Consider the following 15,507-nt stretch of genomic DNA (forward strand, 5'->3'; position numbering starts at 1 on the left):
CGTCTGTGGAGACAGACTGAAGGAACTGAGTAAGAAGGGGAGTGGTTATGGCTTTAAGAGAGGAGACGGGCGTAATTTGACAATGCGTGTTTATAATCAGTAGATTTAAAACCATCATTCCTTTAAATACAGCAACTGTTTATTAGCTGTCTTCTGATTTTCTCTGTTCAGAGCCTTAAATTAACTGAGACATTTACTCAATTAAGTGGGGGCTTTGATTTGGTTAGTCAGGCCCCAGTTCTGCAGAGTCATTGGAGTAAATTAGAGGACTAACAATAAGAAATCCAGCAGTTGGGCCAGTGACAGAATGACATGTTTCTCTGGTTGGATTTCTTTCCTGTCAAACTGTCAGATAACCTTCTGGTATTCACAGTGGAATTTTTCTTTTTATCTTGCAAGAATGAGTGGACACATGTGACGTTGTCTGCAGCACAGCATATTAGAGAAGATGTAATGTGTCTTAGCATATGTGGCAATGCAAAGTGTTCCTGTTTGGCAGTTTTGGGGAGAGAAACACAGAGCCCACAGAGCAGCACCTGCAAGCATCAGTTTTCCCATACCTCTGCCAGCGGTAACTGGACCTCTTTGCTTAACTCCCTTTGCCTGGATAGAAGAGGAAATATCAATTGCATTGTTCTCCAAGTAAAGGAAACAAAGCCTATTGTGAAGCTAGTAACCAGGGTTCTTTGGCAACTAAATAGGAAATCGTACATGCCAGTGAAATGGGCATTTTATCACTGGCACCGGCCCAAGATCCCTAGCTTGGCAGAACTCCCGCTGAAGTCAAAGGAGTCTTGCCCGAGTAAATAAATTAAGAATTGTTTACCAAATCAGATGCCTTATTGAAACCCCATTGCAATGCTAACCATGCACAGAAAGGAGGGAGGGGGAAGCAGATGACTGATACTTCAAGTGGCTGCTGCATCTTGCAGACTGTTGACTTTAGTCTCACCAGTTGTAAAAACACATGATCTATAAAGATAAATGGTCAGGAGTAGCCAGCCAGACAAGAAGCGAGGGTTTCCCCAGCTGTCAGCACTTGTGTAAACTGGCCCACAGCAACAGGAGACCTGTCCACAACTGCTGAAAGAAGCAATTAGTGGCCACAAGATACACAACTGTCACAGGAGAGCGTGGGCTTTACTTCTGAGCTCAAACTATGCAGACCGCGAGTTTGCTCTGCATTATAACTTGTCTTTCAGATAGGTAGAGATCAACAAGAAAGGTTTATCTGAAGGGCTTCACATCTCACATGCTGAAGCTTTATTGACAGCACAACAGTTGTCCATGTTTAATGAAGCTTTATGAAACGGAAAGAGGAGGCTGAGGTGCTTTTTCTTGAAGGCTGTGCCTGGCACCGCTTTGCCAGACATTTCAGTAAGGCAACTTAAAGAGTTTAATTGATTATTTAATAATTACTTTCTTTGCATCCACTCCAAAAATAGTAAACTATTTCACACTCAGCCTTGCCTCCAGGGAGACAAATGTTCGGCTCATGATTGAGTTACAGTATTGATTAGAATTGTTAAAGGCTTGCTGTGCAGTAACGGCATCGTGAGGTCCATGGAGAGAGCAGCAGTGTGGTCACACTGACAAGGCTGACAGGACAGCAGAAAGCCCTCGTGCAGCCCTATTGCCTCTTGGAACCCCGGCTAACCCCTTCAAAGGGACGTGATGTACTTCACGTCACATTTCATTGCTCTCTGTAGATATGCTCCAGAGATCTTTGGAGTTGTTCGTTGTATGGATCCTTTCTGCTGCACACCTCTGTATTTGTTCTCTTTATTCTTGCTGTGTTGTACACAGAAGCTGGCTTTCAGATCTTGTATAGCAGAAGATGTGCTGAACTTCTCACTGTTTCTGATACTGCATTTCCAGTTAGGTTTTCCTGCTATTAGGTAGTTGGAAGCTTACTTCCAGGTGCCTGCTGTTCCTGTAACTTATCAAAGACTTAACTTTTGACTGCATGTCTGTAGTATAACCAAAGCCAAAGTTGCTGATTCAAATCAGTCCAGTTCATACTAGGCTGCTTTTACAGTACAGTGAGTCATAGTAGTCTTCCCTGTTGTACGAATCTTGTTTATTATATAGCAAATTAGCTCAAGATTTCTGAATACCCTGAGTTCCCTTTGAAATTATTGCAGACGAAGAGGGTCAGCTTCTCTCTGGTGCAGGCTCGTAAAGAGGATCCTTTTGTCAGTCCTGGTCTGAGGCCCATTGTAGCTTACTTGTCCGTCTGATTGATTAACAAACATATAATTGGCACTCTGCTGCACTTAACAGTACGTTTATAGAGTTTTCTCTGTTTGAGGGTGAAGTTAAAAAGCTTCCAACTGCAGCAGGCTATCATATTATTTTAGTGTTAGAGTAATTTTTAATCCTTATCAAGCTAAGGTCTGCTTTTTCTGCCTCAAAAAAGGGCTGATATTTTCCTCAAGGAGAGTGCGGGAATGGTTAAAGAAGATTAAAGTCTTTTCTACATGCTTGAGGTTTTCTGATGTCTGGTGGGAATTGCCAATGAAGCTTCCTTCCGATTTCACACTGTCAGGCAAACGCAGCCTGAATGCAGGGTGACAACCCACTTGAAAATAATTATCCATTGCCCTGGCTGCAGAGGCATCCGTTACCTGATAGAGAAATGTGCTTTTACATGCACATACAGACTAAATTATTTTTTTAATCATTTTCTCCTTCCAGGTCTGAAAAACCTCATCCTGCTTGTTACTCAGCCGCGTACCTAGGTTTTGAAAGCATCTTTCTTTTTTGAAAAGAGCCTGCACTTTAAATGCACTGATCTGGTGACTGACAGGATGCTCATAATGAAGTCTTGGCTTCTTGAGGGTATATATTTGAAATATCTCCATTAGCACTTCCGTGGAGAGTGTGGGTTTCAGCTTGCGTTTTTAATAGATGTCCTCCCACAGATATATCTTTCAAGGTAATAAATATTAACCATAACATAGGTTAATAGTAACCAGATGTGGTTACAGTCCAAATACTGATAAAATCTACGTAGTCCTTAATGGGTAATGTTGCTGCCAAAGTAATCCACTACCACCATCGGTGGTTGAGGACGCAGTCAGCACAAAGAAAGGAGCTCCTGGTGCGGAGCCCTCTGCCAGGGGATGGGCTGGGACAGCTGTGGGTGGCTGGAGAGAGCCTTACTTTCAGTGCCATCACAGTGGGTTTCTCAAAGTCCTGAATTCACTTTAAGTCGGTAGTGTCAGAACCTTCTGCTGAAGTGCTTTCTGGTTTGTTTTGTGATGTTTCTGTTTTTCAACCTGAGAAAATAGCTTGTAATGGTTACTCAGGTCCATTAAAATTGGCCAGGCCAAAGCCTTGCAGCTTTGTTGTCTTCAATGCTTTGTCCATGGGACCTCTGGGAAAAGAAAAAAAAAATTTTTTTTAGTCACATACAGCTTTGGTGAACAAAAGTTGTTCGTCACCATTGCACCTAACAGGGGATGAAATCTGCTCTGGCTGCTCTAAAGGCCTGACCAAAATATGGGGCTGCTGGTTGTCAGCGTTGGCGTTCTGACTTCTGTCAGCCTGGGGCAGCACAGGACCCAGCTGCAAGTTCTTCCTCATGTCTTGTTGTTTTGTGGGACAGCAAAGTCACTTGGGAGGTGTTTTGCCTGGAATCATTTATTTCTCGTCTCCTTTCACTGTCCTTTAATCCACGCCTTCTAACCATACACTGTTGCTGAACTAAATTAACTGGTTTAGTGAAGACAGTATTCTCTATGTCAAACAAGTCTGTCTGGTCTGGTTGTAGAAAACTGTAATTGAATTTACTGCATACACCCACAGAGGCTTTCAGAGAAGCACTGTGCTGGGCAGATCAGTAATAATAAAAATAAAAAAGCAAGATGTAAAACCGGTGATATTAAAACCTTTGTTACAGCCATTTAAATGCAGTCGCACAGCACATTTACAGTTCTGCCCTCAGATCCTAGGGCAGTTCTTTCCACAGGTATTTGTCAGTTGCCCAGGTTCGCAGCTGCAGGAAGGGCAGGTTGTGCCTGGCTGGCTGGCTGGGGGCCCTCCAGCTCCAGCACCCCCTTCCCCACAGGTCTGTGGTACACCCAGTCTGCTCAGGAGGAGGCTTTCTCCTTCGGGCTCAATGCTTAGCAAGGTTTACTGAGTGCTGGGGCACCTGTGGCTGCTCCGTCCCGGGGCGCACTGAGGGTCCTGTCCTGTTGGCACCTTCCCTTCGCCACGCTTGGAGGTCTGGGCGAGACGGATCCCCGAGGGCAGGAGGAGCTTTCACTCGGTTGCTGCTAATCTTGTTTGTGCTGTTTGCCTTTTGAAATTGTTTGCTGCGTTGAGGATGGGCTTTCTTTCCTGCCACCTCCACTGGGTTGAACCTCCCGTGGCTGTGCTGTTGTTTGGTGGCAGGAAGAAAGGGGCTTTGGGGTGACTTCCTCGGCAGGCTGCTATCTGAACAACGGGCACACCTTGAGCCTGCAACCTCTAGCGGTCCTGCAACGTGTAGGGCAGCTGTCTTAAAGGCTAGACATTATTCTCGTGCAAACAAACAGCTTAATGAAATGTCCTCATGTCTGCACGCTGCTTCACTTGACAGCTGTGTCCGCGCTGCAAAGGGGCTCCTTCAGTCCTGCAGAGCGTGCCTGGGGCTTCTCTGGGGAAGCTGTCAGTCCCTGGCACAAGGCAGGGGGCTCCTTAAGTTAGCTCAGGGAGACCTGTAATCCACAAAGATGGCTCAGATAAGGTAGCACAGGGCGGGAAGGAGGGAGCTGGTCAGGTGATGATTCGTGTCTTTGTCACGGATTTCAACAGCCTCTTATCAGCCTTGCAGCGGCTTGCAGGAGGCCTCTGACTGGGAGTGGGACCTTAGTACGTTGTAGGAATGGAGGGAGAGAAATAGCGGTGGATAGAAATGTTAAAATGCAGGTAAGACTGTGAAAACATATCCTTAGTGCAAGTCAGTGCTCATGCTGTTAACTCCTTAAAGACTCTAGTCTTCCTGAATATTCATTTGACATGGGGTACGTGTCCTTAAGACAGACGGATCCGTCTATCTGTGGATGAAAGAGAGATAAAAAGATATAAAGCTTGTAGCTTATTGCAGCAAGGGAAAGCCATACACAATCTGCATTGCCCAATACATTTAAGTAAATCTAATAGGAGGGTTGAGGAAGATAGCAAGATTAGCTTGACAAAGATTATTTGTTGCTAAACAGACTCTTCGGTGTTTCCCTGAGCACAGGCACACAGCGAAGTTGCTCCACCCAAGGCCTTTCCATTTGCTTCATGGCTCAGTTGATTTCGATGGGTTTATTGTGAAGCAAGATTTATGGAGCCCAAAGAAGGAATAAAATTAAAAACTTCCGTTCCCCCGTTTCTGCTCATGGTGCTGCTGAATAGGTGGGTGAGGGATACTGCTCTCAGGTCCCGTGGTCAAACCGGGTCCTCTTTGGGGTCCCCCCAGTGCCAGAGTGGGGCGGCTCCGCAGGTCCCTGTCTCGGTGCCCCCGTGCTGGCGTTTCCAGCCTCCCACGGCCATGAAAGGGTTTTCCTCTCCTCCAGCAGCAGTGGCTCTGTTGTCAGAAACAAAGCAAATCCTGATCACCATTGAAGGAGCAGATACGCCCTGTGTTTCAACATCTGAAACCAGGCCCATCAATCTGAAACTATTCCCCACTCCCGGTGCCAACAGCTCCATTAACAACTATGCTCCAGAAAGAAAGGAAATTGCTTTTCCCCTCGCTGCAATGTCAGCCCACCATTTGGAAACCCCCCCGCATCTTCCTTTTCATGCTGGAGGTGGTGCGCTCATCTCTGTGACCTGCAAGCATCTGCTTCCCTGGTTTTCCGCTTCGTTGCATCTCTGTTTAGACACTGCTCTGCCCTGTCCCACATACTAATTACTGACTTTTTGCTTCTGAGGAGCTTGATTCATTCTGGCACATTTTCCCACGTGAAACTGGACCTAGAGCCTTGGAAAATATCTTAATGGACGTCAGAGCAAGTCTGAGATTAACCCCAAATCGGCTGCTGTCTGTGAGCTAACGGGCACATCTTCTGGCCGCTGAGCAGGGCCGCCCTGGCAGGGGCCTTTGGCCCCACGCTGTCCCAGCCCTGGGCAGTGTGATGCGGCCAGGTAGCACTCTGTAAGAAAAAGCTATTTGCTTTTTCCTCTCAGGGTCTCACTGTGCACTAGCTGACCCTTGGGTAAAAGGATTTTGTCCCTAGGAGTCCCGTGTGCTGCCAGTGTATAAACCAAAATCCAGGCTTGCAGCCCCGTGGTGCGGCAGGCAGGAGGAGTCCCTGTTGCAGGGCCTGGCCTGTGCTCTGTCTTCTTGTGGCACTAATTCTGCCTGCCAGCTCTGCTTAGCCCAGAGACTGTGCTTCAAAGGTTTGGCAGGAAGGGAGGATTTCCCTCCTCTCAAAATGAATATATTAATTTTGTATTTGTGAAGTTGAGCACAGAGACACAGTCCTTGCTCAGCCACTTTTGCAGCAGAAGCCTTTCATCTAGGTGCCGAAGATACGTAGGTACATTTGACCTCTGTGTCATTTAAGACTTTTTTCCTTACGTAACTGCTGCTTAAAAAATCCAAATACTCTTTGTCCTGTTGAACATCTGTTACGTCCTGGCAGCTTCAAGCACAGACCCCAGGACACGATGCAGCCCTCAAAACCTCCACCTCTGCAGCGTGCTCAGATCTCAGCCTTCCTTGTCGAGGCCCTGATGAATCCAGGCAGCCAAAATTCATCTTCAGCACAGTCACCTTTAGACGGCTTAACCTCTTTGCTGCTATACTTCAGTCACTTCATGGTTTCAGCAGAATTTCACCACAATTTAATCAGTTATCCCAGCTTAGCCTGATGGGTGCTTTTGTACCTTTGGCATACGAGAGATTAAGATTAATTTATTTATATGCTTAATGAAGCTATTGGTGCTGGCTGAATTGTTTTTCAATTTCACAACATTTAACAAATAACAAGAATGAAAAACCTGGAATGAAACTCGTAAGAACTTTATCTTTCCTTCCTTTCTGCCTGCAGATCTAGTTGAATGTTTTTGAATTCCAACCATCAAATATATTTTGGGAAATTTAAGAAGCGTTCATAAGCTCTCCTGTGTCTTGAATAAAAATTGAATTTGTGACTTCCTACAAAATCATTTCCAGTATTTTGCCAGTAATAACATCTGTATTTAAAGCTCTAGCCATGCGTGATTACTAAGGACTGCCATTTTCACTGCATTCTGGTTTGGATCATTACATTTTGCATGCTTCATTCTCACTGCTTCATTTCTGTTCGGGACAGGACACAAGGTAAAATATTGTACCTCAGTATTGTGCGTGTAGTCAGAGAGCCATTGTGCTCAGCCCCAGAAGTGGCTGCGTTTTGATGATCAGTGAAGCTTTTTGTGTTGTATAAAATCCTTCATCTATTTCATGGGGTTGCTATGAATCATTCCTGTTAAATTTAAGGATAGAAAAAGTGTGTCTCACCTCAGCTGTATTGAAATTAGATTAAGGATCACAGGATTAGCTCTTCTGCATTTTTGATGTGCATATTGGTTTGGCGCCTGCGGGGACTGGAGCATGTAAATACGGTTTCTGCCTGTGCTTTGGCTGCGGAGCGGGCAGGGCAGTGCTGGAGGCAGTGTGCCTGGCTGGGCAGAGCCGACCGTGAACGTGACAGCAGGTTCCTGACGGGCAGCGAGGGGCTGCCGCCCTTGCCCTGCGCCCAGCGTAGCCCTGTCTGGTGTGGAGGGAGCCTTGCTGGATTCCTGCCTTTGCCTCTCTGCCCCAATCCCCCAGTCCCCATGCTGGGGCCAACTGGCAGCTACTGGGCAGCATGCTGGCAAGGCACAGGCCTCAGTCTCCTGTCTCTGTGGTGCCAGAGCTGATCTCTCTAAGGCTGTATCTCTGATGCAGCCTTATTTCTGAGCCTTCTGTATAGTTTCCTGTTCATTCTCGTTTTCTTATTTCAGCTCTTCTTTCACTGTGTTTTCTCCTCCATTCTTTAATGTTCTCCAGCACTGCCCTGTTGCAGCCTCCTCCCTCCTTCAGAGCTGTAGTTCTCTTTCTGCCCAAGTCTTCCTCCTGCATCCCACAGGTTGTATCTTGTCAGAGCGCCATGTCCAGCTCTTTGCTTGGTTGGCTTCAGTATTTGTTGAAGGTGATCCGACATCAATTTGTCTGGAAAATATTGCACTTCTATTGTTAAGAAAAGAAAAATATTGGGAGATCAAGACTTTCAGTGGGTGTATGCCTGTATGTAATGGAGGACCCTGAAGATTTCAAATAAAGTAGGAGTTTTGTGCATTTAATGCTTTGCTTGAGAGATCATGAAAACTGAGTGTAAAGTAGACCAAATACATTTTTAAGATTTCATAAGTAGTATAAATAGTGCAAGTAAAGAATACAGTTTTTGTTTGATTGCAGTACTGGGCTTTCAGGTTAATTTAGAGCTGGAAAATACTGTTACTTCATGAAGAGATTAGAGTTTGACTCACTAGTTAATTTTTCATCTTCATGAAGAGCACAGAAGTAAAATTCTGCGTAGTCTCCGCTGTCATTGACTTCATTGGGATTGTACACACAGTCTTTCCAGTTACTAATGATGTGGACATTTTCTTTCTAGGCCCTCCGTCTGCTCCCCAGAACCTGATTTCCAATGTCAATGAGACATCGGTGAACTTGGAGTGGAGCCCCCCGCAGAACAAAGGTGGTCGGGAAGACATCTCCTACAACGTGGTGTGCAAGAGGTGCGGTGTGGGTGACCTCAGCCGTTGCCGGTCGTGTGGCAGTGGTGTGCACTTCAGCCCCCAGCAGAACGGCTTGAAAACCACCAAGGTCTCCATTACTGACCTCCTGGCACACACAAACTACACCTTTGAAGTCTGGGCGGTGAATGGAGTGTCCAAGCACAATCCCAGCCAGGACCAAGCTGTGTCAGTCACTGTGACAACTAACCAAGCAGGTAGGAACCTAAATACAAATTTTATTCCTGTCTCTTTTGCCTGTTTATAGGAAAGCTGTGGTTTCCATTAAATTTAGCACGAGCTAATGAACACAAGGATGCATAACTGGGTCAAACCCTTATTTTCTAGGTTATTTATATGGATAGTTTAAATTCTGTAAAGCTAGAAAAACCGAGGAGGGTTTGACTAGCGTAGCTGGTTGCAGAGCTGCGCTGCACCACACTGTGAGGACACTGGGAGGCATTCTGCAGAAGCAGAACAGCACAGCTGCCGTGGGCGTCGTGGAGGGGACAGAGCTAGAGCCACTCAGCAGCTCTGCCCTTTGTCAGGGAGACGCTGCACGTGGACATGGACGTGCCCTTGGAGTTTGCAGAGGGACAAATATGTGGCTGGGGAGCGCAGCATTGTGCTTCTGCCTGCTCCCAAACAGCGCTGTGTACGATTCAGAAAGAAGAATGAGTCGGTTCTCGCTTGCCTGCATGCTGGCGCTCTTCTCCCTGCAAAGTCAATTAGATTCTGTCCTGTTGTTAAATAAATACCTCCTTAACCTGCTGCTAACAACAATTCAATTGATCAGACCTGGCATTACTTGAGAAATCCCATATGAGCTTTCATCTTCATGCTGCCTGATTTTTACATTTCGCTCATCTGGGAGAGTGAAACACTATTTCTGTCTATACCTGATTATTTCAGATACCCTAAATGCTTCCAGTTTTTTCAGTTCCCTGTGTTTGACCTAGCAAAGGCTGCAGCAGAATGGGGTTTAGTTTTGATGATCACGTCTTTTTTTTTTATTTAATTACATGAAAGCTTTTATTGTTTGCAGATAGCTAGGATTTCAAGCACAGGGTTCCGGTTCAATTTTTAATTTAATGCACAAAATTATGTACGTTTGAATATGACACTCTTCTATATGCAAATTAGATATCCAGACTGTCAGACTGGCTACAAGACTGTCAAACCTGTTATCTAATCACTTGCAGCACTGATTGCCTTCAAGTCCCATAAACATTGCAGGCATTCAGCACCTTAAAGCGTAGCTTGTGGGGTTATCTTTTATCTGTGGAGTTCTGGTGTATGGGACAATATGAATATTGTATGTTCTGAGAGTACTGGACTACATAAATACTGTGAGTTCTGTTTCCTAGTAGAAGCATGTGAAAAATAGGTACGCATAATCAAAACTTGCAAATCCTAGCTCTAGTCCACTGCACTTCAATATTAACCATGAGAGGTGTGTTTAATTTTGCAGTCACAGTTGAAAGTAAAATTGTAAAGTCCACATTGAAGCACCTTTGAAAATCTGGTCCTTTTCTTGTTTGTTTTTGTTCTTTACGCATACAGATGACAGTACAGTGATACAGTATCCCTTTTAAATTATAATTCAAAAATCCAAACTACTGTTTTGCCCGGTGAAAAGATGATTAATAGAGAACAGAAACTATTACAGAGATGTAGGAGAAAGCTCCGGGAGAATGCTGTCATATGCTATATGAAAAGAGAAAGTTGAGAACAGCAGCAGGGACAGTGTTTTTGTGCTACGAATGCCTAGCAAAGAGAGTATTTCTGACTGATTTTGGCATGTGTAAGGATTAGTGGATGCATATATGCATGAATAAGTGAGTGGGATCCATCTACCGTGTGAAAATTCTACCATCTTACGCTTTAATATGCAAACCAAAATCTGATTGAATATGCAAATAAGAATTGATTTTGTTTATTATCCATGAGTAGCAGTTCTTCACATCAGGAAATTTGTATTTTTGCCAGCATTTCCAATTATGAGACATGCCCAGTCTATCAAATGCTTCAGAGGGCTGGAGAGAGCTGTACCGGTACACATGAAAATTAACTTCAAGGTGCTGGTGTTCTCCTGTTCTTCATACATCTTTGTGTATTCTGCTGCATAGAAGATCTAAATAGAAATGTGTGATCTAAACGTATAGATCTCAACTAAGATAAATAGTCCTTACATATGCAAATAATCCTATTGATTTCAGTGAAACTACTTGGCTTGAGTATAGGTTTATAAAGTTGGACCCTTGGGTTTTACAAGTACTGATCTGTTTAATCATAGTAAATGTGTGTCTGGGGTGCAGTAAAATTCCAGTGCCACTCATTTTCTTTCACTATATTTCATTATAAAGAAATCATGTCATGATAGAGCACTGCCATAGGTATGATTTCGATCTTGCACCTTTCTCATTCTAATGTAAAGCTACCTTGGTTTCATTGCAGCAGTTTTTAATTTAAGAAAGATTAGGGCCAAACTCCTCCTTTAATAAAATTCTTTCCCTCTTTTGCTAATAAAAACAAGGCTACCAACACTGAAAATCTATAAACTGCTCTACTGTTCTTGCTATCTATGGTTGTGCTTTCCAACATTTGATAGAAATGAAATGTTGTTAGCATGGTTCTTTAGTGATGTGAGCAGTGTTTTTGGGTCATATCCCGGGGAATTGCTTGCAAGAGGTGCGTTCTAGAGATAAAATCAATAGGGATGATTGGGACTAAAAAATGCTTCATCTTACATACAGTCTCAAGCTGACCTCCCAAATACGCAACCATGTAATCTGAAGAAAATATATGGAAATTTTAGAACACAGTTTTTAATGTTGGAATCGGAAGTCCTATTATTTGTATGTTTGCTTGCATTGGTGCCAGCCCCTAAAGAAGGCATGCGTTTGGAGGCAGACAGAAAACAATGAGAAATCAGGTACTGGTGTATTCAGCATGAAATTGAAGAAATGTGTTGCAATGACATAAAAGGTGCAGTTGAAAGGCACAGGTGCTTTTTTGTTTGCTTTTGCCACTTTACTCCTGGAGATAGTGAAATGAGGCTGTTTACTTTCCACCTTTGTTTAGAAACTCTTTTCAGTTTCCAATTCTGTAGAAAAATGTTTAAATGAAAATAAGCTTTTGCCATTCAAAGTGGGATCAAAAAGCATTTGAAAAAGTATTTTTCCTGCTTCCTTTGAAAAGGTCCTGGTTTTTATAGTTTGTTTTTCTTTTTTTAAGAGAATCTAAATTTCAGGCTTTGAACCAAGTAAAAATTTCTATCTCTTAGTGAAACACTTCAGTGTTGTGACATTTTAAGAATTGTGAATGGTGAATTCAGCTCGCTATTATGCATGTTTAGTATAATAATTTTTTGATTTTTTTGAGATGGGAGCTGCCGCTCTTTTCCCATGTAAGATTAAAACAAAATTAAAAAAGCAAAGGATGAAGCGCTGAGCTGTGGAAACTTGCAGCTAGCACCTCATCACAGTGAGTACTGGGAAATACTGATACTGAGGCTCCCTACTAGCAGTGGTGGCTTTTGTGGCTGGCTCTTTTTGCTCAAATGAAATCAGCACTTTGCCCATCCCTTACAAATGTGAAACGACTTGTGGAAGAGATGCAAACCAGCAGTTCTCATATGGTGCTGCGAAGAGGCTGGTTTCAATGAGAAACCCTGCCAGGCAGCTGACTGAACAGTTCAAAAATCTCCAGGCTCTTTTTTTTTTTTTACCCTACTAAGGATAATGCTGCGAAGCTGTTCAAAATTAAAAGTAAATCTCTCAATAAAGAGACCTTGTTCACAGCAAGCAGGAAGCTATTTTTTTTTCTTTGCCTTTTTTTTTTTTTCCCAAAGAGGCACTGCACACTTTATATTTTAATAAAGACCACAGCCTGACTTCTTAGGTGTCCAGCCAGGTTCGCTGTCAAGTGAGCCGCGTGCGTGTCCGAGGGTGCCGCACAGCAAGGACCACGTTTCTGTACGGATGCTAAAGGAGTTGATAAGGCAGGGGAGCAATGGTGGGGGGAAACCTACACAAGCTCTAAATGAGATTTAAAATCCAAACTCATTCTGCTGCTTTCTTTCCTCCCTTCTTTTTGTTTGTGTTTTGTGAGGGATGGGCTTCCTTCTTGCTCCTTTCGTGCAGGAGTTAAACGCTTGATGTTTCTGAATAAAAGGCTGCCTGGTGATTTGTTGCCTTGTTAGGTACCTTGGGCTCGGTGGTCTTTAAGTAGACCATCTCAGCTAGGCAGAGGAAGGATGTGCCAATTAGGATGAAAAAAAGAGGATAAATAAATAAACTTCCTCTTTCTCCCCCTGCATAAAACTAGCAATGTTTACGCTGCCTGTGCTCAGGTTCAAGAAGGGATCTTTCTTATGAATATTTCAGGCTCCCCGTCCCATTTTTTCCTCTTTCTCTTCTCGCTTCCCTCCCCACTCCTTTGTCTCCGATCCCCCACACCTTGCCTGTCTAGCTGTCTGTTCGCCTGTCTCAGAGCTGCTTCATCTCGGCGGCAGAGCAGCGCGGCTGGCTGTGCCGCAGTCCTTCCCCCTCTTTTGTATGCTCCCCTGGTCCCTCACTGTCACTCAGAGCCCTGCGGTTGTTCAGCAGCCACTTCCAGGCAGGAGCTAAAGTGGGTCACGGTGCCACCAGGACCCGAGCCCCGCTGAGAAGACCCACGTGAATCCCGTGTTCTTCTGGGACAGGCGGCGCTTGCGATGACAGAGCTGCGGTGAACCCGAAATGCGGACATTCAGTGCAGGGAAGGAAAATGTCAACTGCTGCTCGGGTTTATTCGGCCTTTAGGCTTGCTTGTTTGTGGACCTTCTTAATTCCATTGGTAAAAACAACAAATCCGAACCCCCCTTGATGCTGATCGTGCTTTAAGTTAGAAATGAGGGGGGAAGAAGTGGGAGCTGCTTGCTTCCAGATGACCCGCAAGTTCCACTGGACCCGTTGGTAGGGGAATGTATTCCCATTTTGCGTTTCGGTGGGTCTTTGAAAGCCCACGTTCCCTTTCAAATGTTGATTAGCATTCCTCACGTGTTGTGCCGAACGGCACGGAAAATGCATATAAGGTCTTACATGCTGCCAGCGTGGTTTAGCCCGTGCAGAACTGAATTTGCAGTCAGTAAAAATTCATGGCCATACATTGCCCTTGGTCAGTGCGCACTGCATATATCGACAAAGTAATAGTTGCTCAGGCAGATCAAAAGCAAAACATGCCAAAGCCAGTAAACCTCAGGCTTTCGGTATTTTTTTTTTAAATGTGTTACTTTCCTAGATATTTATAGCTTATCTATAAAGAACTGCTATATAGCAAAACATCAAAAGCCATTGTTAACTAGATTTCAAGTGCAGAATTTTCTTTGTGTGACTGCATGAATACTATTAAAACTACTACTAGAAAAGAGAAATTAGCAGATAGTCCGAAGATCAATCCGTCCATCTGATTGTCTAAACTCCATCGTGTTCTTTGAGTACAGTCCTGGTTTCAGTAGAAATAACAGCAAATAATTTCTTTACCCTGAGAGGGAATATAAAATTTTTTGATTTTTTTACGGTGGAGGACAGAGGCAAAGCAGTGTCGAGCTATTGATACCTACGCGCATCTTGAGAATCTTACCAGCAGGGAGGTGGTCCAAGAAATTAATTTTGCTTGCAGAAATAGCAAGCTCTCTAGTTGTTCAGAGTCCTGCAGTTTTACGCTCAGCCCTTGCAAAGGTTTTCCTTTTTTCCTAAGAAATCCTGGGCGCTGCCAAGGGTGGGCGAGGGCCCCCGCTGCGGGGCAAGGCGATAGCTGGTCCCGGAGTTGATGTAATTTTCCTCAAAGGACTTGCTACCAGCACGGTCCCACCCTTTCCAGTTCCTTGTTCCCTGCAGCCAAAGGATACAAACAGCCTGTTCCAGGAGGCCTTTCCCCAGGCGCACAACCCGGGGGGGGCTCCTGGGGCTGGTGTCTGGGGTGTGTAAACACTCGCAGCGCCCTGGCTCCCTCCGTTCCCCCAAAGCCTGATTTAAAATAATCTCTTGGCAAACAACGGCGTATGTGCCAGATGTCCAGAGCTCTGCATGTGTTTGATACTTCTGGCTGCTGTGGTTTTTTTGCCTGCAAAACGCCAGGCTAATGGAAAAGGGGAGTTGCAAAGGGGCGTTTTTATTTTGCTTTAAAGGTGTTTGTACTGAGGATGATGGATCAGCAATCTCCTTGTTCCTCAAATGGAGCTGTGTCAAGCATCTATTCAATAGGTAAAGAGATTCAAAACTCGTAAGCAGAGACTTAAAAAAGGGGTGATACGTGAGCGTGACACTCCGGGTGATTTGTTGCAGCATCTTGCCGAATTCCGGGCTAATTGTATGCAACTTTCTCATTTTGAATCTCAACCGGTGTGCTTTCTAAGGCTTTGCACTGATCTGCTAGACATAATTAGCAACCGCTCCCCTGCTTTTCCAGCAGAAGGGCTGGGATGAGCTGTCAGCTGCCGTGGGGTTTCACCTGCCACAGCCAGCGAGGCGAGGTGCCAGTGGCGCAGGAGGACGAGCGGCCGTGTCCGAAGGAGCTGAGCTGTGCCTTCCCTCTGCAGATTTACATCCAAGGGAGTTACCGCAAGGGCTTCTAAAGCAAACCAAATAATGTCTTTTGGGAAGCCACAAACCTTTCAAATAGAAACGTGGTGGGAGATCCACAAGGAAGATAAGTGATCCCAGCACAGGAAATTTGGGAATTGCGTGGAAGCAAACGGTCGGGAATACTTCCAAGTCGGAA

General features: G+C 44.7%; 1 protein-coding gene across 1 annotated transcript in view; it reads left to right on the plus strand.

Annotated features, from left to right (window-relative positions):
* EPHA4 (EPH receptor A4) overlaps positions 1-15,507 on the plus strand; it is a 99,240-nt gene that overhangs the window by 43,315 nt on the left and 40,418 nt on the right. Inside the window, exon 5 of the mRNA XM_035544722.2 lies at positions 8,622-8,960. Within this exon, the coding sequence (XP_035400615.1) occupies positions 8,622-8,960 (339 nt within the window). The remainder of the gene's footprint in view (positions 1-8,621; positions 8,961-15,507) is intronic.

The sequence above is a fragment of the Cygnus atratus genome, chromosome 9, assembly GCF_013377495.2.
Source record: "Cygnus atratus isolate AKBS03 ecotype Queensland, Australia chromosome 9, CAtr_DNAZoo_HiC_assembly, whole genome shotgun sequence".
NCBI classification, from domain to species: Eukaryota; Metazoa; Chordata; class Aves; order Anseriformes; family Anatidae; genus Cygnus; species Cygnus atratus.